Source organism: Erithacus rubecula, assembly GCF_903797595.1.
Source record: "Erithacus rubecula genome assembly, chromosome: 3".
Classification (NCBI taxonomy): domain Eukaryota; kingdom Metazoa; phylum Chordata; class Aves; order Passeriformes; family Muscicapidae; genus Erithacus; species Erithacus rubecula.
The window spans coordinates 54604489-54629352 of record NC_136689.1 but is presented as its reverse complement, the minus strand read 5'-3'; the positions used below and the strand labels follow the sequence as shown (position 1 = coordinate 54629352).

The 24864-nt window shown below is 36.7% G+C and overlaps 1 protein-coding gene across 3 annotated transcripts in view; it reads left to right on the top strand.

Moving 5' to 3' along the window:
• The window catches only part of NFX1 (nuclear transcription factor, X-box binding 1), a 68441-nt gene that overhangs the window by 29489 nt on the left and 14088 nt on the right, over nt 1-24864 (top strand). For all 3 annotated transcript variants that reach the window (XR_013773765.1, XM_079301984.1, XM_079301985.1), the window contains exons 6-21: nt 752-823; nt 2468-2607; nt 3540-3639; nt 3775-3992; nt 4695-4792; nt 6160-6190; nt 7375-7457; nt 7990-8098; nt 10067-10186; nt 10877-10956; nt 11290-11520; nt 11809-11882; nt 14448-14549; nt 16740-16781; nt 17146-17244; nt 20340-20406. Coding sequence is in view for 2 of the 3 variants with exons in the window: in XM_079301984.1 (XP_079158110.1) it covers nt 752-823; nt 2468-2607; nt 3540-3639; nt 3775-3992; nt 4695-4792; nt 6160-6190; nt 7375-7457; nt 7990-8098; nt 10067-10186; nt 10877-10956; nt 11290-11520; nt 11809-11882; nt 14448-14549; nt 16740-16781; nt 17146-17244; nt 20340-20406 (1666 nt within the window). In the remaining variant the exon portion in view is untranslated. The remainder of the gene's footprint in view (nt 1-751; nt 824-2467; nt 2608-3539; nt 3640-3774; nt 3993-4694; nt 4793-6159; nt 6191-7374; nt 7458-7989; nt 8099-10066; nt 10187-10876; nt 10957-11289; nt 11521-11808; nt 11883-14447; nt 14550-16739; nt 16782-17145; nt 17245-20339; nt 20407-24864) is intronic.

Here is a 24864-nt window from a genome sequence, read left to right as displayed (position 1 = left end):
AAGGGAACTGGGAGCTGGCTATGAAAGAGTACAGACAAGATAGTTAAGTATAATTTACAAACCTGAGCTTGCCTGTACCCAGCTAAGGTCTTACATCCAGATAGGGAGCATCTAGTGTTCAGCAGTGTTTCTTGAAGGCAAGATCTGATATGTAAAGGATTGGCGTTGATGTCACTCACAGGAAATTGCTCCTGATAGTAGGAAAAAATCTGAGGCAGAATTGCTGAGTCTCCCATGTGTTACCTTACAGAAGAGGAGCAACACCTCTTACTGGTGGCACTAGAAGTGCTGAGTTCTGAGATAAAACCACTGGCTCAAAAGAAGAAAATGTTAGAGAAGTTTTTATCTCTATTGTGTTTAAGATCACTGAAGAAGTAAATATGTTAATAGTTTGGACAAAAGATGGTTGTTTTGGGTGTTATCAATGATGAACACAGTTGAGTTGATGCACGTTTCCTGGTGAAATGAAAAACGTCCAATGTGTCAGTGGCAGAGTTGATTTGTTAGTAGTACTGCTGATTTGACAGCATCAGGAATACAGTTTTTCCTTCAACATTACTGGTCTTTGAGACTGATACAATTCTAATAATCAAATATTATTTTTCTTGTGTTAAGACTGCTTTCACACCCTTCGGGAGTGAGTGTGAGAGTCCTGTGTGATGTTCTGGTAATGCAATGGTGTTGAGTCTTGGTGGATTGTGTCTCTGGGAGTGTAATAATGTTAACTTTGCTTTTTTTACTTACTTCCAAGTCTGTGCCACCCAGGACCATGCCCTTCATGTCCAGCCTTTGTGACAAAAACGTGTGAATGTGGACAAACAAGGTAAGAATACTTCTATGCAAACAAAAGTTTAGTTATTATAAACAAACAAAAGAACAGTTTAAAGTTTTATATACTATTTTTTTTTCTTAATTTATTAAAAATATGCTGAACAAGGTTTAATCTGAGCTGTAACTATTATTTGTGATTTAAATGATTTGGAGAATTTTTATTTTGAAATAATGCAGTTACTTTAAATTTTTCAAGAAAGTAAAAGTAACAAGAGACTTGTCAATTTATGATACATGTAGCTGAATTGTCCTAGCAGTCAGTGGGTTGATTTTTGAAATCCCATACTGGTATTTATTCATTTTAATTGCTAGAAGACTCAAAGAATTTAGCATAAAAAGGTTCTCATCTTTTCTATCTGAATGAAATGATGTCTTTAATTACTTAATTTATAAAACAACATGCTTATCTCAGAAACTGTACAGAGAAGTCTGTAGTGTATTCCAGACTTGAAAGTGATCTTTTCCTTGCATGTCTGGTGCATATAGTGTCATTGCCAATAGCAGTGTGGTACTGCCTATACTATGTGTGATCTCTCATCATCATTTGGCCTGAGTCTTTAGAATCCATTTTTGAAGTTATCTAGAACTGATTCTATATAACAAATTGCTTGCCTGAGCTTTTTTACAGAACCAACCCATTCTTGCTCTGGGAAAAACATTTTTTCAGATTTTTACAATTATTTTTCAGAGTTTGAATCTAACACTACACAATCTTAATTTTTCCGAATTCAATTTCTGAATTTCTGTGGCAGTATTTGTAGATAAAAGCACTTTGTCTTCAGCAGAAAAATGGATTGCTTGTAGATTACTGAATTTTATCTTCCATAGTAATATTATCTCCTTTTATTGCTTAGGGGTGTTACTTTTTTTTGTTTTGGTTTTGTTTGTCTTGGTGTTGTTTTTCTGACTTCTTTCATTTTAAAGTTTAATAGATGCAACTTAATTTTATTTTTTTTCCCAGATATCAGTTACTCCACCAGATTGCTGATTTTGTAATAGTACTTTGATACTTAAAACCTGCTTCAAAAATAGCTTTTCATATGTACTGTATAAGCATCTAGGGTGTATGGCATGGCATCACCAAGTTTAGGATGTTTTAAAATTACTGTTTCAAGTGCACCTTTTACAGCCATTGTATGGGCCAACCAGAGTTGGAAAAAATAGGAGAATTGATTTTGTCCATGTTTTGACAAATTAATTAAAAACTCAGTTGTTTTCATAGACATCTGACCTACTGTTAAGGCCCATATCCCTATCTTCATTGCATTCAATGGATTTAGGATGTTTAAATCTTCAGAAACATGTCTGTAATGGAAATACCTCCTTTTCTGACAATGCATACATGGGTTCATATATTAGGTTCAAGTTTTAGTGTCACCTTGAGTTGTTTTCCCCTGTTTTCTTCAGGAAAAATTCTGTAGACTAACTACTGTGATAGGTGTTTACTTTAGTGAAGTGGAAGAGAGGAAGCAAAGAAAAAACTAAGGGTGTTATTTCCTAAAACTTTCGTTAATAAATTATGCCAGCATTTGAAGATTCTGGCATTTTACTGAAAATATATTTCCCTTTTTATGAAATACTGTATAGATGTTAAGGTAGCTGACATGTACATTGCTGTGGTGTCATTTCTTTACAGTCATTCCGTTCGCTGTGGCCAATCAACAAAAATCCATTGTTCTAATGTATGTGGAAATACTTTAAACTGTGGAAAGCACAGCTGTACTCAAGTGTGCCATGCAGGAAAGTGTTCACCTTGCCAGTTAACCGTACAGCAAGGTAAGTACTGAAATGCTTTGCAGATATCCACCCTTATACAATTAAAACAAGAGGGTGGAAAAGGTCAGTACCAAGAGGCAAGTGCCAGTTAACACAACCAAAATCTGTTGTTGGAATCCTGCCATGATGTTTGGGCTGTTGGAGCATGTGCCTTAGTGGACAGGCTGGTGATACTGGAGTTCCTTAGCTTGAGAGGGCTGAGTAGTGGCCTTGCAGTAGCTATTAAATAGTTTAAGAAGATAGAGGCTGGCTATGCATGTATGGAGGATGAGAGACAATGAGCTTAAATTCCTTGTAACCAGCTGTTAGGGAACTATTTTCTTGGAGTTTCCAAGACCAATTGAATAAAACACTTGAATAATGTGGTCTGATCTCATGTGCTGAGTGCTTTTGGTAAGGGTTTGGACTAACTGATCCTTTCTTACCTGAATTGTCCTCTGATCCTACAGAATCTTTTACTATAATTATAGGAATTAATTAGACAGTACATGGAAAAAAAAAACAGAAAAAAAAATAGGAAAGCATATTTCAACAAGCTTCTCATAATTTCTATTAAAAGTTTTCTAAACTTAGTCTTGAATAGAAATTAAATTTACTGAGTATGTGTGCCAGTATATAAATAACTTTATAGAATAGTTTATACAGAAAATCACAAGTTAATTATCTCAACTTTTAAGGTAATTATTAACTTGTTATGTATACTGCTTTAATAAATAAACCTTTTGTGTACATAGTACTATTTTATTAATAAAAATAATGATAGAGTTCCAGCTTCTGTGGGTCAAAAAACTTCCATTGATTGAATAGATCTAAAGAGGAGCAACAACTTCTATCCTTCTAACATTTTTTTTTACCTTTTTGTATTTGCTGGAAGTGTTTTCTCACTGATATTCTCTTATGTTGTTTTCTTATGGAACATTGCTTTCTTTCAGTGTGTTACTGTGGCAGCAACTTTAAAGAAGTATTGTGTGGGTCAAAGGAAGAATTCTCTGACGGTTTTGGCAGTTTCTCATGTCAGAATATATGTGGCAAGTAAGATCACTATAACTTAGGCTATTATAAAGAAAAAGATCATTTATTCACAATGACTTATTGTGATACTCTTAGATAATTCCCTTTTTAATTTTTTTGTGTTTTCTATTTTGTTTCTTTGATTTTTTTTTCCAGAAAATTAAATTGTGGGAGGCACAACTGTAAGCAAGTATGCCATCCTCAGCCTTGCCAGCTCTGTCCACGACTTCCACAAGTTGTATATCGTTGTCCCTGTGGTCAGACTCCTCTCAGCAAGTTACTGGAACTAGGATGTGTTGAACGTAAAATTTGCACAGATCCTATCCCATCGTGTGGAAAAACGTGTGGCAAACCTCTTTCTTGTGGTAGCTATGGTAATTAGAAATTTCAGTATCAGAGTATTCAAAGTATCTCATAGTGTCACCAAAAGTCAGGTGAATAGAACTCCTTAACAGGAATGCAGCATTAAGAAGCAGGCATTCTTTATTGTGGTGCCAGCTGCAGGGGGGATAACTTCAGCTAGTGTGCATTCCAATTCTCTGCAAGCTTACCTTAATTACATAATATGCTTCACAATTTGCAGAATTCTCATACATACTACAATTGCTCATTACCTTAAAACTCTCTTCCTGGCTCAGTCTTTTTATGGTCTTATTTTGGCTGTGGTTGCATTCCTTAGCCAGATGAACTCACTCCCCCAGTCCCTTTATCTTCCCTCTTTCTTTGCTCTGGAAGCAGGGCACACCTGTTTCTTTGTTAAAAGTACACAGACACAGTCTTTGTTCTTAGATTAACCCTTTGATGTCAGTAGTTTTGAAAACAGAACAAAAAGTGATCTTTAAATCTTTAATTTCAAGAAATAAGTATTTCACGATTTTGAGTTTCAACCAGTTATTGTAAAAACCACTGCAGAGCCTGCAGTCTGGCTGTACGTTCATAATAATGCTTCAAAATAAGGAAATGAAACCCAGCTGTGCATAAACTTAGTATCATTGACCAGTAATGCTCCTAATAAATATGAAGTTCTAGGTCATAGATTTTTAAAATTCTTAATATGTGTATTTTCATTTTGCTAGAGTTCGTTCATACGTGTGAAAGCCTTTGCCACGAAGGAGACTGTAAACCATGTTCTCACACATCGAATATTTATTGTAGGTGTGGCTTCAAAAAAAAGGTGAGTGTGTAACCATGGAAACAGGTGATCTTTGCTGCTTTTTAAACTGTGGAGACAAGGAGCTGAAGAAGCATAAAGAAGTTCATGTTCCTTAGTTACAAGAACCAATGTTGTATATTAACTGATAGATAGTATCTAGTTTATACTGTGAGGTAGTAACATGTTTTTTACTATTAAGGCAATTTTTAAAGTATTTTGGCAGAGTTTGAACAGAGTTCTATTAGTGTAAACATTCTGCAGAATCCTATATTATTCTGGAATATTTTTGTACCATAAAGAATTGGTAGTGTTGCCAAGAGTAAACTGAGAGAAGAAAGGCAGCCTAATTAAAACTTTATAGTAATAGCTTGTAGTCTCCTTGTAGAAGTTTTTGTAGAGACTATGTTGTTACTGATTCCTATTCTTTGTACATTTATACAGTCATCCTGCTGATCCTCAGCTGTTGTTATTTAGTAATTATTATATTTTTAGACTATGCTACTTTCTGTAATCATAGCTTTTTGAAATTTTTGGTTACTGTCACAGAAGCTTTGATAACTTTTCTAAACTGTTATATATCATCTGCAGGTAGAGGTTGCTTTTGAATATATAAGTCTGTAGGTGCATTGAAATGACTGAAATTTTGCTAGAGGTTGAAACAGTTTTCTCCTATGAGTTTGATGAAGGTAGTTATGGGATAGAAGACTTTAGATTGCATTTTGAATCCTGAAATAAAGTAGTGAGTTTTGAGTTTAGTTTATGAAGTTTATCACATGCCAGGAAGATCCTGCTTTAAAAAGAGTGAACTACAGTGATAATTTAAATAAATTATGAGAAATGATACTCAGAAATGACAGCTTAGGATATAAAGCTGTGGTGAATGGTTCAAATGTCAACAACATTATTTTCATCCACCACATGTTGTTTTTATGTTGAGGTCTTTAGGTATAACTTTGTAGATTGTAACATTTGGCTTCTTCCTTTCTTCTGTCAGAAGAAAGGGGCAATTTTTGGGGCAATTGGTCAAAGCACAAATTTATACACTCTTGTCAGTATTCTCTGGGAGAGCTCCTTTGGTTTCCATTATGCAGATTGCTGATTTCTTGGGACAAGCCTGATTCTTTCAGTTTACAGTGACAATTCTGCTGAATTAAGTGGAGAATACAAAACTACATTTTTTAAAATTGGTATTGTATCTTTAAGGAACGAATATGATGTTAAAAGATTTGAGGATATTTTTTTCCAGTTTTTATTTCACTTTTGTATACAGATGTGTTATACACATAGAAACTGAGTGTACTTCTTTCATGTGTCCAAGTGTTTTCTAGATAAGTATATTTCAATTGTTTAATCTATTTTAATCTAATGGCCCCTTGTTTGTTTCCTAGGAAATCCCATGTGCTCTTCTCAGAAATAAAGGTACAAGGTTTTGATACATAAGTAATGAAAAAAATGTTTAAAAATTATCACAGCCCATAGTTTGACTGACAAAGTTGGCAAACAGCTGTTCTGTACTGCATCTTTTTTCCATACTTCTATGCCAAGTTGGTTACTTCTGCTGCTCTTTAATGCTATTGATTGTGCTGCTGTGTTTGGGAAAAGGTTGGAAATAAACATATTTAGTTTTCATTCACCTTCTACATAAGGAAAGACTTTTTCACATTTGATCTCAGAGATTTCAGACAATGTCTGTTTTGTTTACTGCAGTTTGTTATGTCACCTGCCATATTCAATAGGTTGCCATCCCCCTTCTACTCCCCCATCATCTTGTATAACTTTTGGTCAACTTGCACAGCTCAGATTCAGTGTAACAGTTTTGCTCTGATCTTGCCTATGTTTCTGGGGAAATACAAGCTTTGATTCTGCTTCACATTGTACGGTGCTGATCTTTGCAGCTGGTCTTTGTTCTGACCATGGCAGAGAATTCCCATTTGATGCTTCTTGATATTCTGGATGTAACATCTTAAAATTCCCCTCAGTGAAAATTTTTACTTGATTGGCCCCTGTCTACTGAGATACTTATTTACAAGATATATAAGGAAGTAATATGTATATTTTCTAATTTGAGCTTTTGTCTATGAAGACTTTCCTCTTATGGAATCCATAAGAGTGATTCCCCATCAGAAGTGATTCCCTTTTGTTAGCTGTGTATGGTAATAGGATGTTCTTTGCTAGCAGCAGTTTCATGAGCATATAACAGTAGTTGTTTTTAGCTGACTTTTACTGCCCCACCAATTTAAGCAGTCTTAAATTGCATGTTCATGGTACTTCATTGTATCAGAATATCCTGTTTTCTTTGTTCTATTGTGCGGAGTTTATGGTGTGAAGGTTAAGGGGAAATAAACTAGCTTCATGTATTCTGCTTTCCAAAATCCTTTTGAATAAGGCTTTCTTTAAAGAAAGCCAAGTGCCCACATGGGGATAATTGTGAGAGAGAACAAGTAATTGAAAAGTTTGCTTGCTGGCTTATCCTGTGTTACTGTCTCCTAGACCATGCCCAGCAACAGCCTTCGCAGAATACCGTGATTGCAGGTTTTATCCTCTTTGCATACACAAAACCCTAAAAGTTAGGACTTTGGGGAACTTTCTTTTTTTTTTAATAGCTGCTATTACATTCATGTGTGACAAGCGATGCAACAAGAAGAGATCATGTGGACGACACAAGTGTAATGAAGTTTGCTGTGTGGTAAGTGTATCTGTCGTTTTATAAAGTTGCTTGATGTGATGTGTGTTTGATTTTGGTTGTGATGTCAACAGTCTTTTTTTCTTTTGTATCTTTCCATTTTTGTGCATCTTCATTCTCTGTTAGCTGTGTGTCATGCTCAAAAAGTTTGTGTGTGTGCAGTTATTTTGCAAGTTTTGTTTTATAGGTATCATTATAAATGTCAAACCACCTTTCAGCCTAAATGCAGTTAAATTGGTGTCAAGGTGCTTTTTGTCAATGCAGTGATTCCAGGAAGAATGGAGAGGGAAAGCATATTTAATAGAAGAAGCATAAACCTTTTAGATATGTCTGTAACAGAAGTTTTGGCAGAATCTACTTTAAAAATTGTGTATCCATACAGTAATGGGAAAACTGTATAGATCTGGCCTAAGCTATTTTTATACTATACAGTTTTGTCAATCTATTATTAGAAGTAGATTGCAATGTCAAAGAGAAAAAAATGAACCAAATGTTTATAGTTAAATTCTGCTTTTTCTTTTTTGTCATCTCTTAGGACACAGAACATAAGTGCTCTTTGGTTTGTGGTCGTAAACTCAACTGTGGGCTTCACAGATGTGAAGAACCTTGTCATCGGGGCAGTTGTCAAACATGCTGGCAAACAAGTGAGTTATGTGCAAAAATACATAATTGCTATTTATTCTACATGGATATCTCTGTCAGACTCAAACCAGTTAATGTCATGTGTTTCACACTGGCAAAAAAGAGAAAGACAGGTGATGTGGTTTGTAAGGATACTGTTTACAGCTCAAAGTGGTTTAGCTGCGGTAATACTTGTGTCTCTCCTATATTATATGCACATGACATAGTCAAAGACCTCCATTTTATGGAGACCAATGTTTCATGGAAACATCCTGGAAAAGAGAAAGTGCTAGAGCTTCTGAAGCTCACTGTGCTTGAAATGGCATTGTAGTCTGTCTTAGTAGCCTATGAATATGACGTGCATGTTGACTGCATCTCTCTTGACAAAGCAGAATAGTAATCTTAATGTCTCAGAGGTCCTGTTAGTAACTTCTGGTCTTACAGAAGTTTCATTTGGCTTAAACCTCTGTGTCCTTGAAGTTTCCCATTCTGAATCTGTCCAGAGGTTAATCAAATAAGTAGTATCTTTAAAGATTTCATTCTTGCTATCTCTGGATGCTGCTTATTGAGATTTCAGAGGCATACATTGTATGATTCTTACCCTGTAGTTGATGGTGATTCCTTCTCAGTGCTCAGAAGGCCATTGTAAACTCTGATTCACCTGTCTAACCAGCACTTTGCAGTTGGTTTATGTTAGCCATGGTATCAAATGCTGTGGTATGGTCAGCTGTAAGTCATTTGCCTACTCATTAGATTAGATTTCTTGCCCCTGCATTCTTCTTCACTGCTGTCTTTGCTAGGAATGGTGAGGGCTGACATCAAGGTGCAATACTACATTACATAGTACAATACTACATACACAGAGTGCATCTACACCTCTCTGTGCTTCCCAGGTGCTTTACTTTTCCAGTGTCATTTCCTCAGTGCTGATATGTGTGGTCCCCTTCTTGGCCAGGGACTCTTCATGCCTACACAATCTACTTCAAGACAGGAATACATCTCTTGGGGAAAAGAAATAATGCCAACCTTAGAGACAGTGCATTTAAAAAAAAAAAAAAAAAAAAAAAAAAAAAGGTTTCAGATACTGTATTTCTGCCCTTTGGATCAGACCTCTCTGCACTCTGTCCCCATTGTCCTGATTAGTGCAAGTAAGGGACTTTGCATTACAAAATTCTTCACTTGTCATTTCTCATCAATAGAAAGCAACCAGTGTAGCTGTCTAACATTCATGTCTTCAAAAAACCTTGGTGTCTACTCTTTCATCTTCCTGGACTAAAGAAGATTTTTAGCTTTGAAGCATAAAGTGTTATAGGTTATTTCCTCTAGTGAGGGACAACAAAGCACTACTCCTTCCCATGCTTCCTTCCCACAGGAAGTCCATAGACATTCTGAACCTTTTCTACTTTTGCTTTCTACTTTTTTCTTCTAACCCATAACAATTTGTTCTCCCTAGCATTCTTATTTGCTGTAATTTATTGTAATTTAGTCTCCTTAGACAAAAATTTCAGTTCTTTTCACTGGCTGCTGTACTTCAAGATACATGGGCAAATAACTAGGATCTGGCCTGAGATTTAACTGATGGAACAAATCACAAAAAAATAACCAGACTTGAGAAATTTCTGAACATAACAAAAAACATTGAAAGCTGGAAAAGTTTCAGATAGGAAATTTCACATCTGTTCCTCACCCAAACGGGTGAGAGATATCTGAGCAAAGGTAAAATAGCAAGGCTTTCAACTTGACAGGAGCATTTTGTTTGCTCTGGTTTAAAATATTGATGTGAAAGAGCCACTCTAAAAGGCAAAGCATAATTCCTAACCAAGTCATCATAGTTTTCTTGTAGGAACATGAAAGCTATTTTCAAATATTAGTCCTTAATATTAAAAAAAATGAAGCTGGAGTAAATCATCTGCATGTTATGTAAAGATTTCTCATAGACAAAACATGCAAGTAGATGTAGCTATTAGGATCTTTTTGACTTTTTTTTCCAGGTTTTGACGAGTTAACTTGTTATTGTGGTGAATCTGTGATTTACCCCCCTGTTCCCTGTGGCACTCAGCCACCAGAGTGTAAAAAAACATGCACCAGGCCACATGATTGTGATCATCCAGGTAAGTCAAGTTATTCAGTTTTGATTGGGGTTTTTTTGGGTTTTGGTTTTTTTTGTTATTTGTTTGGGTTTTTTGTTTTTTTGGGTTTTTTTGTTTGGTTGGTTGGTAGTGGGTATTTTTTATTATTTTTTTAATTTGGGGTTCTTTGAATTAAAATGTAGAAAAGTGTACATAGGTGTATTTGAAAATATATATCCAAGGGTCTACACTTAAAAGCCAACCAGCTAAAGAATGAATACTACTAGTGGTACTTCTCACTGGTAAAAGCACTGGCTTTTTCTCTTTTATTAGTCACACATTAAATGCTGTATTCCAAAGATCAAGTGCTCTGTTGAAACAGTAGGACAATCTAGGGAACAGTTACTTTCTATGTTCCTTGGAATTACGTTGGCTGATCACAAAATATATAGTATGGGTCAGTTTCTGTGCCTGAGAGTTTAACCCTACTCATAAGCTAAAAGATTGCCTGCTTTTTAACTTAGACTGTGTAGAGAATATTCCCCTAAACACTTGGCATCATAATTTTAAAAGAATACATTATTGTTTCATGATGCATCATCCTTCCCATAAATTGTATAGTTTTGAAATTGCACACTCACATTTAATGTGAGTCTTTACTGCCGCCTTTTATGCATTCAACTGAAATATGCTAATAAAACTGTTATGACTTTCATATTTCTGTGACTGCAGTGTACCATTCGTGTCACAGTGAGGAGAAATGTCCCCCCTGTACCTATCTCACTCAGAAATGGTGTATGGGCAAACATGAAGTAAGTCTGGACAAGTAATGTTTTTGAATACTAAACAATTTTTAGCACTGTAAGCTTAGATTTTTGTGTTTTCTTTGAAATGGAATATGCTTCTGGAGTTGGTGTTTAATGTGATTAAATTGGAGAAGTGTGTCTTTTATTCCATATGCGTTTAAACCAACTGCTGTATTGGACTATAGTATAAAACAAAACTCATTCTTTGACCTAAGATTGTTTAGAATTAAGTTTCTTATGTGGACAGTGCCAAATGAAGATGTGAACAGTAAAAGCACTTCGACATGTTCATTGATAATTTTTACTGTTAGTTGTCATCTTCTTCCGTTCACTTTTCAGCTGCGAAGTAATATTCCTTGTCATCTCACTGACATTTCCTGTGGACTTCGCTGCAATCAGATGTTAAAATGTGGGATGCACAAATGTAAAAGAATCTGTCACAAAGGAGAATGTCTTATAGATGAAGAGTGTAAACAGCCATGTATTATTCCAAGGCTATATTGTAATCATCCGTGTATGGCTCCGTGTCATCCTTCTTCACCCTGCCCAACAACAGCCTGCTCTGCAAAGGTTAGATACCCAAAGAAAATTCACTGCAAGGTCACAGGTGAATTGTATGGTATAATTAGCAGCCAGTAACAGTTGTGACATGTTTATATATTGATAGCATTATATTTTTTCTGTGAACTTAAAATACTGATTTTTTTGAAAAATAAAACTATTCTTCATATTCAGTTAGTCATTATGCCACTAAAGTAGGACTTCTAAAATGAATAAGTATAAACTTACCCTTCACACCTCTCCATGGCCATAAAAAGACAAAACTTTAAAAAGCTGCTCACTTGTGTGATATGGCAGGTTGATCTTCAGTGTGAATGTGGAAGAAGGAAGGAAAGTATGATTTGCTCAGAAGCATCCAATACATATCAAAGGTTGGTACAGTAATAATTCTTTCAATTCCTTACTGGACTTACTGCTTTGCAGTTTGATTAAATTGCAAACTTGACTGAATATATTTAGTTCACAAGCTTTTTCATGGTTTTTTTTTGTACTTTGACATATGGTGATTTTGGTGGGGGAGGGTTGGTATTTGCCTGAGCTTTTGTGCTAGCTATGCTGTATTAGAACACATTTATTTTTTTTCACTGTTGTTAGTCTAACTGTGGTGGTGTGTCAAAGTTTGACTCTCCCACATGTGGGACTCTATTCTACCCACAAAGAGCAATTAGATACAGATGAATTTGTCAAGTCCAGATTCAGGCTCCTGAGTATAGGTGGTTGCAGTCCATGTGTGACTTGCTGTCCAAGTTTCCAATCATATGTGATAGAAGCTAGTCAATAGAGATGAGAGATGCTGAAGAGTGATTTAAAGTAATTCTGAAATAGGTAAATTTAGGCAAGAGAGCTTAAATCTTGGGTCTTAATATGCAAACTGAGCCCTACCCAACTCTATTTATAGTAACAATCTCCAGATCCTATGTTGAAACTTCCTTTTCACTCCCATAGGAGAGAGAACAAGGAATGGACAAGAAAAAGAAGAAAAATGGGGCTTTGGAACTTTTGAAATGAATATAGCAAAACACTAGTAATAATAATAATAATAATAATAATAGTATTCTGAGGCTGTGATTGAAAGGGAGTAAAAAAAGTTAGTCTAGAGAGTTGGTATGTGGTCAGAGTTCTGCTCTGTTTCCTACTTGTTAGGCAACAAAGTCTGAGATTCTTCTTGTCTTTCAAAGAAAGCTTCTTAATGATGGTTTTATTTGGAACTGGTATCTGAGGGCCTTTTTTTTAATCCTAGCCCAGCTTAGGGTATGATGCTTGGTTTCTGCTGAATACTGTCCATATGTAAGTTCTGACAGAAAACAGCTTAGCTTAGGTACTTAATATTACCTAATGAAAACAAGGATAAAAATGTGCTAATTAGAAACAAACAAGTACAGTTTAGGCAGTACTAAGTTGAATGCAAGATACATGTACAGAAGTTTGGTATTTTTGGTATTTTCACGATGAATACAAATCAGATAATTACCTGAACTTTAAAATGCCAGTTTAAATTGACAAATGCATGTCATTAATGATAAGTTCAGAAGATAATGTACGAGTCCAGATTTTTGAAGGCTGTTATTTCTCTGCTGTTTTATAGCTCAGGCACTGCAAAAATATTCATGCAGGGAAAATGGTTCTTTGAAGCCAGTGAGAATTCTTGCATGTGTAAGGTGAATACATACGTATTTATTTCTCTAATCAGAGCCCAAATCTAAAGGAAGGGAAAGAAACTGTTCTGTTTAAAGCAAGTGTTTGTATCAGTTAAAATGCATTCGTATGTTCTTACAAGTTAGTCTTGACTTGTCATGGTAATGTGCCAGCTCAATTTGGTAACTCCAGCAGTTCAGGTTCCTGAAAGATTATTCTGATTTCATAGAGATAAGTTTGCCCTTTCTTTCCAACCTATCACCAGACCAAAACAACAACAAAAAACCATAAACAAAAAAAAAAAAAAACTGCGGTAAAGATCAGCAAATTAGGGGAGTATCCAAGTTTTTCCAGAGATTTTACAGAATTTGTCAAACAGCTTTGGGCTTTGTCAGTGAATAAACGGTGAAAGAATGTCCAAAGGTACAGGAAATATCTGTGCTGCTATTTTTGTACATGTGGCACAAATGGTAATGTCATATCATCTAATGTCCCATTACCTAGACTTTGGCATCAGATGATTAGTATGAAGTACCTCTCAATGATTTTTTTTTTTTATGTAGTGTGATTAGCCTCCTTCCTGATAGGTGGTTGGTTCTTTGAATGTGATGAAAAGCATAAACATATAGAAACAAACATATCATTTTATGTGAATGGAAAAGAAGAGAGAGTTAAAAGAGGATACAGTGTTTCATTTTTAGGAGTTTGTTTGACAGTTATGTGGCATATTTCCATTAAAAATTCCTTTATATTTTAATTATACAATTTTTAACATGCAAAGAGACTGGAAAGACTTATTGAAGAGAATTGGGAAGAATTTTTATTAAGAAAATAGTAATGATCTCTGTAGGCATTTTGTCCTTTCCTTGTGGATTCTGTTAACCGTATTTTCCAAGCAAATTTCTAAGTACTTTATGAATTCACTTTACAGGTTTTAGTTACACACAGTTAAGGAAGAATCAGATAAAAGGGTAGTTAAAGCTGTATGATCAGCAGTCATTTGTATAATTAACAAGTGAGGAGAAAAAGTATTTGCTTTGCATAATTTCAACTCGCATAAGAAGCATGTCCATTTGTTAGTGTTACTCCTAGTTGAGGGAGATGAGAGTAAACTCTTGATTTGTGTAACTAGATTAGACTGCTGAAACTTGGTGATGTAGAAATAGAGTTCCATTCTGTAATCTAATGTGAAAACCATCAATCTGTCTTACTTCTTCCACCTAGAGGTTAAATCTGCACCCCTGTATACCTTTTTAGAAGTTTGTGTTGCCTCAAACGAAATCTACCACATTCTTTTTCAGAATAGCTGCTATATCTATAGCAACTAAGCTAACAGACCTTCAGCTTGGGGATTCAGTGGAAATCAGTAGGCTTATTACGAAAAAAGAAATGAAGCAGGCCAGGTAAGGAGATACATGTAGTAATGTACTTGAAGCCTTTGTGTGTACCTGAAGCATAGGTGACATGTAAAATACATTAATGTAGTGATAAAAATGCCAGACTGTAAGTCTTCCTATGCAGCCTGACTCTACTTTAGCAATATTGCTAAAGAGTATATTGCAGCTCCGTGCTGGTCATGGTTTTGCTTTCACGTAGAATGAGTTCTCTGTCATTGTATAATTACTTGTTATAATTAAGTATGGAACAATAGAACAGTGGTTTCAGAGTTTCTTCCTACTCAGCCAACTCATTGGAGTTCCTCTGGGGTTTTTATTCAGACTTCTAGGCAGGACAACAGACTTTATCTTTGTGTTCCTTTCTGGATTATTGATAGGCCATATTTTCTCCTAGTCATCATCTTACTATTTACAATATTTTTGTGTTTCCCCTTTTAGAATTTTTGTATTTTGGTTTGATTGGTGTTTTGGTGTTGTCATCCTGGTTGGCACCACAATCTGATGTTAATTTTGTAACATAATTTTTTGTGATGTTCCTCAGGATTGAAATAGCCTGTCCTTTTACTTTTCATATAATTTCTTGATGAAGTTGTCAACTTTCTGCAACATCCTTCTGTCAGAACCTTGACTTACTGAAGTCTTTGCCTTTGAAGTCCCTAATCTCTGGTTTTAGTTTATTTCTATTACCATTTCTTCTTTTTTTTTATATTGAATTTGATTATTTCAAAGTCAGTCTATTATGTTTGTTAAAATTGAATGTTCCTTTATCTTGTGTAAAGTCAAAATAATGGCATTTCCCATATAGTTGCTTCATGACTTCCTGAATCAGAAGCTAGTGCCAGCATACTCAAGAACTTTTGCGGTTGTGTTGTAGTCACTAACACATACCTTTCTGTGTGGGCAGACACTGCCCTTTCCTTGAACAGTTGAAATTACTAGAGATGACTTTTTTTTGTACAAGTCTTTCCTAATATGATACCTAAACTGTGGTAGATAGCCTTTATTCAAGGACTGTCAGAGGAAGTATTCTCCCTTCCCTCTTTTTGTCTGCCGAATACTGAGGGAAAAGAAATGGTGGCACATAAAATATTTAGTCTGAAATTTCTAGTTTATTGTCAAACTCCAGTATTTTCAACATCATGTACAAATCTGCTTATTCATTTGCAATAACAGAATGTTTTCTGCAAGCTGCAGGAATTTTCTTTCTTTGTTTCACTGTCTTTTCCTGTCTGTAGACATTTCATACTTCACCTTAGGTTTCTTACTAGAGCTTGGGATTTGACAAATTTCATTCGACCTAGAGTAGCTCCTCTAAGTTGGCTACATTCCTCTTTTAGTAGAGGAGAAAATTCTTCAAGTGAAGGAATTTAAACAGTACCAGGTTGATGTTAAGAGTGCAATTATGTTAGTTTTCCTCTGTCTCCTTCAAGAAAGCAATCAGAAGTTCTGGATCCAGGAACTATTTATGTCCAAAGATAATACATGCCACTGAATAAACCAGTTTGAACCAGTTTCCCCTGTAGTTTTGTTTTGGGATTGTTTTTTTGTTTTAATGTAAGGAATTACTATAAAGATGATTAATTAACTTATGCAGTCTGGAGGAATCAGATTGTAGCTGCCACTGAAATTCTGGGAAACTCCTCACTCTCTTATATTTTAATCCCTCAAAGTAAAATTATGAAATACCTTTCAAAGATGAGACAGAAATCTGAAGTTCATAACTCTGCTGACACTAGAAATTAGGGGTTCAGTTGAAATACTGGTGTTTATGGTTCACTGTAATCCTCCATAGACATGTCTGATTTTCCTCTTTTTCCTGATTCATAGGAGTGACATCTTCTATTGCTGATTTCCAGTCCTTCTTAGCATCCCCTCAGTGTTCCTATCAACTTCATTCTTCTCTTAATTGATAAAATTTGCCAGTATAACATCTAGTTTAGAACACTTTTTTCTCAGTTCCTGTACGACTTTGGTTATTGCTGCTCCTGTTCAAGACCTAGAGAAGGGATTGGGTACTCAAAGATCTTTGCTTGTTGCTTATTTGTTTATTTTTATCTCTGTCTGTGCCAATATGATAAAATATTTTTAGATATTTTTGTTAGTCTTTTAGACTGTGATAATGACACCAACAAGCTACAGCTTGATAAGTATGAGTAGCAGCAGTGATTCTAATTGTATTTTTCTTTCATAATTCAGGTTGCAATGTGACGAAGAATGCTTAGCTCTTCAGAGGAACAGGTGGGAAATTAACTGGCTTTTTTTTTTTATTTAACAGAAGTACTCGGGATTTGGAAAGTTAATATATGGAGGAGAAATCTTTTTCTACATGACCTAGAGAACAGATAAATGTGGAGATGGTTCCTGTTATAAAGATCTATATTTAGTGATCAGAAATCTTGCTAGAATATTTTAGTTCTAAATGAGTGGTTTCAAATGTAGAGACCATATCTTTTGCAAAGTTATTAATTTGTATTAGTAACCTGTAACTTTATTCTTTGATGACATATGTGGAAGGTTTGGGGGATTTCTTTGGGTTTTTTTTTTTTCTTTGCCTATGTTTTTGTTATATTTTGGTTTTTTTTCATGCTACCCTCAAATTTAGGCGCCTTGCTGAAGCTCTTGAAATAGATGATAATTCAGATCCTTTTAATATCCGTTCTTCTGGACCAAAGTACAGTGACCTTTTAAAAGAAGATGCAAGGTATGTGTTTTAATGATGGCAGGTGTCATGAGTCAACTATGTTGAGGGCAAGATGGGAAATGCAGAACAGTTCTATTTACTCTTCTAAAAAAAGCTGCCTTGGCAGTAGATGGCAGTTGAGGCAAAGGAGTTGATGTGCACTTCTCAGGATCTCCCAAATGAGAACCTGAAAAGTAAAAAGTGCCTGACAGGTTGCTTTTTTCTGTAATCAGACTAGATTTAGAATGGCAACATCATTTTACACCATTCTCATTGGGAATCAGTACCTGTACTTCTTGCTTTTCTACTGCTTTTACTCAGAGCCAACTTCCACCTCAGTGCTCCTTATCAACATTTTGAAACAAAGACAAGAGTGATGGCTAAATAATGAAATATGCTCTCATAGCTGGCTGTTCTTTCTGCCAGTAGCATTTATTTTTTTGCCTTACTGCTTTTATTTTAAAAATAAAGAGATGGAATTAGTAAAAGATTGGATGCAGAGTAAAGCCTGTGCCAATGTGACTGCATAGAGGGTTGATAGACTAAAACATCCTAAAATGAATAAATATTTTGCAATCTGGAATGACAGGGAAGGGTCAAACACATTTTTTAAAATATATTTAGATGATGTGTCATTTAAGAGTTTTTACTCCTGTATGTGTGTGTAGGCATGACATTAGTTTTTACCAGGTCTAAGTTTTTTAGAACATCTGAGTATGTTTTGTTCTTGTTACAGTATTCTAATACTGCATAAATTACATGGTTCTGTAAGGCTATTTGCTGCTTGAAAATGCTTTATTTGATTTGCTGATATGTTGAGATAAGTGAAAATTTTACATTACCAGCCATTCAGAATATGAGTAAGTTATGTCTTCTTTACTTCCAACTGATGAGCCTACTGCAAGATAGGACCTGAATGTTTTCATTGTGGAGCTACTGTTTTATAAGTATTTGCATTTAAAAGGGCTATTTTATAAGGACTATCTCTTAGTTGTGTGTGGAATATGTTTTACTTCATCTTTTTCAGAAAACACAGCACACACTTTCAGTACAATAAGAAGGTGAAAATTTTGCATAATTTATGTAGTCTGCTGTGACTTTTGGAGTACAATTCTGTCTTGCCTTTCTGCCAGCCACTACCCAATAGTGCACTGTTTATCTTTCTTGTACAGAACTGACCAGGGTCATGCACTGTACTGCAGATGGCAAAAAGATATCTTGAAAAGTAGCCTTAATGCTTCCACACTCCTCCACTTCTCATTCTTTCAGTGTTTTTACTTGTGTTCTCTTTGCAGCCACTTTACACTGATAGTTTACAATAAACTAATACACCGAGATGATTCTTACTGATTCATAGCTGAAGCAAAAGATCAGGTCTATTATTTTGTACTTTGAATTACTGGATTACATTTATGTGATTTTAAAGATAAGTGAGTTTCTCCTTATAGTACCAGCTCTCTTTACAAGAGCTGCAATCTGCAATTTGTGAATCTATGACTTTATAAATGCTTCACTACTTCACAGATTAATTTATTTTTGCATGAGTGCATCACTCCAGTAATGCAGGAGTTCAGGGCTTGTGGCTTTCTGCAGAGCATAAGTTACATATGGGATCTTAGAACAGTTGAGGAACATGACAGCTGCCTCCCTGTGCTTTCAGTCACTGCCTCAAGAAGGTAGCACCTGCCAAAGTCATTACTAGGATGCCATATTATTTTCTTTAGGCAGTTAATTTATCTGTATAGCTGATATACTGTCAAGAGCTGACAATGAAGAAAATTTGAGGTATAATCTTTAATGACAAAACCCTAAAGCTCCCAAAATGCAGTATAACTCCAGGTAACAGGAAGAAGATAAGCAAGTGTTAGCATGCCAGGATAATATGTCTCCTTTGTACTACAGTGACAGGAGAAGGGGGCACCAGGAATAGTGTGGTAATGCTTCTGCATGCTAACCCAGCTGATGTGTCAGGATCTGATAAGGAGTCAAAAGAAGTCTCTCCACCATATAGCTTTACATGAGGAGATTTTCTGCTGCCAAGGGGAATCCATCTTGTAGTATGGAGATGACTACCAACTGAGCATGGATCGGGGGGGTACAGATGCACTGGCTGGTCACCTTAGCACTGACCTTTCTAAGAAGCTCCAGAAATACACACAGAGAGTAAGAAAATGCTCAAGTTAATCTGTTGACTGGAAATTGGAAGATAGACCAGCACAAGTATCACTGTCCAATTAGACATTGATGATGTTGAGGCTGCTATTTGATGAATTAAAACTACTGGAGAAAGAACATCTGGAGTTTCTAGCCACAGAAGAGGCGTTTCTTATTTTGTCACTGGCTGTGCAGGACCTCTCTGTATGGACTATGAAAATCTCTTGTAAATTTCTTGTTTTATAGGCTCTTGAAGGGCTTTTTCTTTTTAATGCATCCCCCAGTGTCTTAGCTGGTTCCTTAGTGTGCTTTTAAAGATTATGCATCAGATATTTGAGGATCCTCTGATTGGATTGTTGATACATTTTTTTTTAATCTGCCATGATCACTTCACCTTGAAATTTGGGTGTTCATAGTTGTCATACTGTGTAGTATGTGCTTTTTAACCCTCTGAATCCTGAAGGCATCAGTGGGTTTGGTTGAATTTTTTGTCGAAAAAATTTGGGTTTTTTTGTTTGGGGATTGGGTTTTTTTGCTTCTTGCATTCTTAATAATTTGTTATGCTAAGTGAGCCAAACCCCAAAATCAGTCAACTTTGTCTTGGAAAAGAATTCCACTTTGTTTACCCTATCCCATTTTGTGTCACGTTATATATTGTAATTAAGTAAATTAATGATAAGTAATTTAAAAATGTCAACATGGTAACTTTAAAATCTACATTATTCATTTGTAAGTGTAGAATTGTCTGACAGTAGAACCATATCATAGAATTTTATTCTTGGTTCCAGTTGTTGAAGAGGAAATAATTATTTTTGTAATAGTGATGACATGCTATTTTAATGTGAATGAAGCTTCTGCTTCAGTCAGTTGTGTTCTTTAATTTTGTTCTTGTTGAGAAATATGAAGATATTTTATCTTTGTACACTCTCTTGCCTTGTTAACCTAGAATGCTGTTCTTGCAGGAAAGATATAAAATTTGTCAGTGACATTGAGAAGGAAATGAGAATGCTTGTGGAAGCTGTGAATAAGGTCAGTATACAAGTTATTACTAAACATTACTAATATTACTAAACATTATTAATACTCATAGTTATGAGTTGACAATAGATCTGCTTGGGCTCCAATATAGTGCACAGTTCATTGTAAACTGAACAAAAGTTTTGGGAGACCTAGTAATTCAGGATCACTTTGGTGCCAAATAGCTTTTAAGGATTTAAGCAGTGCTAGGATCTCTATTAATAAAATATTGTCAAAGATGTTATTTAAATATTCAGACTTTTAGAAGGATAGCCTAGGTACTTTTGATCCCTCTAGTGGAACTTGCTCACAAATTTTTTTATACCTTCCTATATTTGCCAGTGCATGAGTTATTTTATTTATTATTGTCTTCTGTAAGAAAACCTGGATTCAACCACAGTGTTTGAGAGACTCCAGTATACTTAGAGAGGCTGATACCACAGATGCAATTATATGTTTTTCAGTGATACCACCTTCAGGTATCGGGTTAGCTTGCTGCTGCTTCATAAAAGACCCAATATATGTGGTTCAAAGGACCATGTAAACTATAATATTCGCAGTTGCCCTTAGCTCAGGAAGGAGCTAATATTCTGTAAAAAGCATAATTTTGATACCCCTAGGCCCTAAAGACACTTACCTAACTTTATTCCTTCCAAAAATCATGGATGATGTTTCTTTAACAATCTTGGTGCTTGTCTATCTGCCTAATGTTCTTGCTCATTGTTTTCGTCATTAGAATGAAAGACTGAAATGAGTCAGTATGTGTCTAGTTATCAAAGGGGCCCCATTAGGGTCATCCAGTCCAAGCTCCCTGCTCAAGCAGGGTCATCCTAGAGCACATTGCATGGGATTGCATCCAGACAGTTTTCTGTAATATCTCCAGTGAGAGAGACTCCACAACCTCTCTAGGCAATCTGTTTCAGTCCTCAGTCACCTGCACAGTAAAGAAGTTCTTTCTCATGTTCATGTGGAACTTCCTGTGCATCAGTTTCTACCTAATGCCTCTTCTCCTGTTGGTGGCACTATTAAGTGGCCAACTATTAAGTTGCTGGTTCCATCCTCCTGACATCCTATTTTCAGATACTTATTGACAAAAGAAATAATAAAAAGTGAAATCCTATTTGTCATCTCTTCTTGAGGCACAATAGACCCAACTGTCTCAGCCTATCCTTGTGAGATGGTCCAGTTCCCTATCATTTTTGTAGCTTTCTGATGGACTTGCTCCAGGAACTCCATTCCTCTCTTGTACTGAGGAGCACAGTACTGGATATAGAATTCCAGGTGAGGCCTCATGAGGGCTGAGTAGAGGAGCAGGATCACCTCTCATGACCTCCTGGTCACACTCTTCCTGGTGTACCATGTTATTGGTCTTGCACCACAAGGGCATAATGCTGTCTCATGACAGCTGGTTGCCTACCAGAGCCTCCAGATCCTTGTCTGAAGATCTGCTTTCCAGCAGGTCAGCCTATACTGGTGCATGAGGTTCTTCCCCAAGTGCAGGTCTCTGTACTTGCCTTTAAAGAATTTCAGGAGATTCCTCTCTGCCCATCCCTTCCACTTGTTGAGATATTTTTGAAGGGTTGCACAATGTTGGCCCCTCCTTCCAGCTTTGGGTCATCAGTGAACTTGCTGAGGAGGTATCTGCCCCTTCATCCAAGTCACTGATGAGTAAGTTAAAACAATATTATAGCCAGTACTGACCACTGGGGAGCTCCACTAGTTACAGCCCTCCAGCTTGACTCTCTGCCACTGATCACAGTTCTCTGAGATCTGCGGTTCAGCCTGTTCTCAATACCCCTCACTGTCTAATCATACAGGCTGCACTTCCTGACTTAACCTATGAGGATGTCATAAGACAATGTCAAAAATCTTCCTGAAGTCCAGGCAGACAATATTCAGTGCTCACACCTTATCTGTCCAGCAGATAGATAGTTGTTTTGTCATACAGACAGATTAGTTAAGCATGATTTTCCTTTGGTGAATCCATAATAACTAACCTGATCACCTTCATGTCTTCCCACAATGACCTTGAGGGTGAACCATTCCCATCACCTCTCCAGAGACTGATGTGAGACTGTGTGTTGGTTTTGCATGCCCTGGTTTTTGGTAGTGGTGGGGGACCACAGAAGTGTCTTCTGTGAGAAACTGCTACAAACTTGTGCCATGCCCAGCAGAGCCAATCCTTGGTGGCTCTGAAGATGCCACTGGCCAAGGCTGGCCAATTAAAAATGATGGTAATATCTCTGTGATAACATATTTAAGAAGAAATCAAAACAAAGGTGGTGGCACAGTGTTAATTCCAGCTAGAGGAGAGGAGGAGGAGATGAGAGCTTGTGAGAGAAACAACATGGAGACACCAAGGTCAGTGGAGAAGGAGGGGCAGGAGGTGCTCCAGGTGCCAGAGCTGAGATTCCTCAGCAGGCCGTAGTGATGACCATGGTGAAGCAGGTGTGCCCCTGCAGCCCATGGAGTTCCATGGGTGATGCAGAGATCCATCTGCAACCTGTGTGATGGGTGCCCACGCCAGAGTAGGTGGATGCCTGGAGGAGGCTGTGATCCAGTGGGAGACCTGGTGGAGAGAGGGGTCCCTGCTGCCAGGCTGGAGCAGTCTGTCCTTGGAAGACTGCACCCTGTGGAAGAGTGGCCTCAATTTTGGAAGAACTGTTTGCCTGCATGAGGAATTTACATTGAGGACTGCTGCTCATGAGAGCAGCCATGCTGGAGAAATTCGTAGAGAGATGTCTACGTGGAAAGAGACTCCACAGTTTTACAGGGGAGCAACTTCTCTCCCTGAGCCAAGCGGAAGAAAAGCTTGTTTCTGAAGTTGAGCCTGTTATACCCTTGGAATGCTTTCTTCTGGTCCTTAACTTATGGACCCTTTGTTAAATTTTCTCTCCTCTGCCCAGCTGTTGCGGGCAGGTGATGCATCAGGATAGTGAATGAGTGGCTTTTCATAGGTGCCTGGCATTTGGCCAGGGTCAAACCATGACAGACTGACTGGCCTTTAGTTCCTCAGAGTCCTTCTTGCCCTTTAAGAAAGGATAAGACATCATTGGGGTGATGTTTGGTTTCTTTCTGTTTTCATGCACCCCTCCTGACCACCATGACCTTTCAAATATGATCATAAACAACCTCACTATGATGTGTCTCAGCACTCTTGGATGCATTCCATCAGGGCCCATGGATTTGCGAACATCAAATTTGCCTAGATGTTCTCTAACTCCAGTACTTGACCAACAGAAACTCCTCCTTCTCGTATTCCTTTACATTGGTCTCCTGAGTCAGAGGTTCTTGAGGGCTTGTCAGTGAAGACTGATGCAAAGAAGGTGTTCACATACTCCATCTTCTCTATGTCCTCTTACAAGGGTCCCCCCTCTGTTTGGTAATAGGTCCACATTATCCTTAGTTTGTCTTTTGTTTTTGTTTATATATGTGAAGCCCTTATTTCTGTCCTTGGCCAGATGTAATTCCAGATGGGCCTTGGCCTTTACGGAGTAATTTCTTCTTACTCTTAAAACTGATATTCATTCCAAGTAGCCTGACTGACACTCCTTGAGTCTCCTGTGTATTTACTGCATGAGTATTAATAGGAGTTCCTAGTTCATTTGTCTTTTGTCCCTGTGCTCAGTTTCTTGTTCATTGGGGTGCAGATTATGCTAATTGTACTCAGGTTGCTCCAATGTCAGACACTTGGAAGTAGATGCATAGAATAGTTGTTTGTTATCTATATCATTTTACCTATATTGTTTCACACTTGCCTAATGTTGCATTGCCTGTGGTTATCCTATTTTACATATTCCTTTATACATTACTTTTATCATACACACAAGTGTGTACACATATATCTTTCTATATATAATTGCATATACCAAATATATGCTTATTCTAATATCAAACCAAGAGATGTAATTATATTAAAAAAGGGGCAGCTGTAAGTCTTGAATCTGCAATTGAATTGCAACATGAAATATGCCAGAACCAGAGTACCAGAGAGCTCAAGAGCATCTCCAGTGCTTTAGTTTTCAGTGTACACCAGCTATTTGTTCAATTATGATTCTACAAAGCAGACAAATAGTGTCTGTTAAGGAGCATCTACATTGCCAAAGACAAGGTAAATATGAAAACAAACCGCATGTCAGTCTTTTCCTTGTCTGACCAAAGTGGGGCATGACTCAGTATACCCAGCTTTTGTCATTATCAGGATGAACCATTTAGGACCACATGACAGTTGAGTACCTCAAGGATCAGTTCCTTACCATCCTACTCATCAGGCTGTAGAGAATTGCTGTTCCATAAAGGTGTGAGAAGTTTCCAGAAAGCTCCCAGAAATCAAGTTATATTTCAGAAGGGAGGAGATTTCCCAGGGACACTGAGGTGAGGCTGACCAACCTGAAGTTCCCTGTGTCTTCCTAGCCTGTTTTGAAGCTCAAGTGACAGTGTGTGGAGGCTGTGTTCTGACTCTCTCAAAAT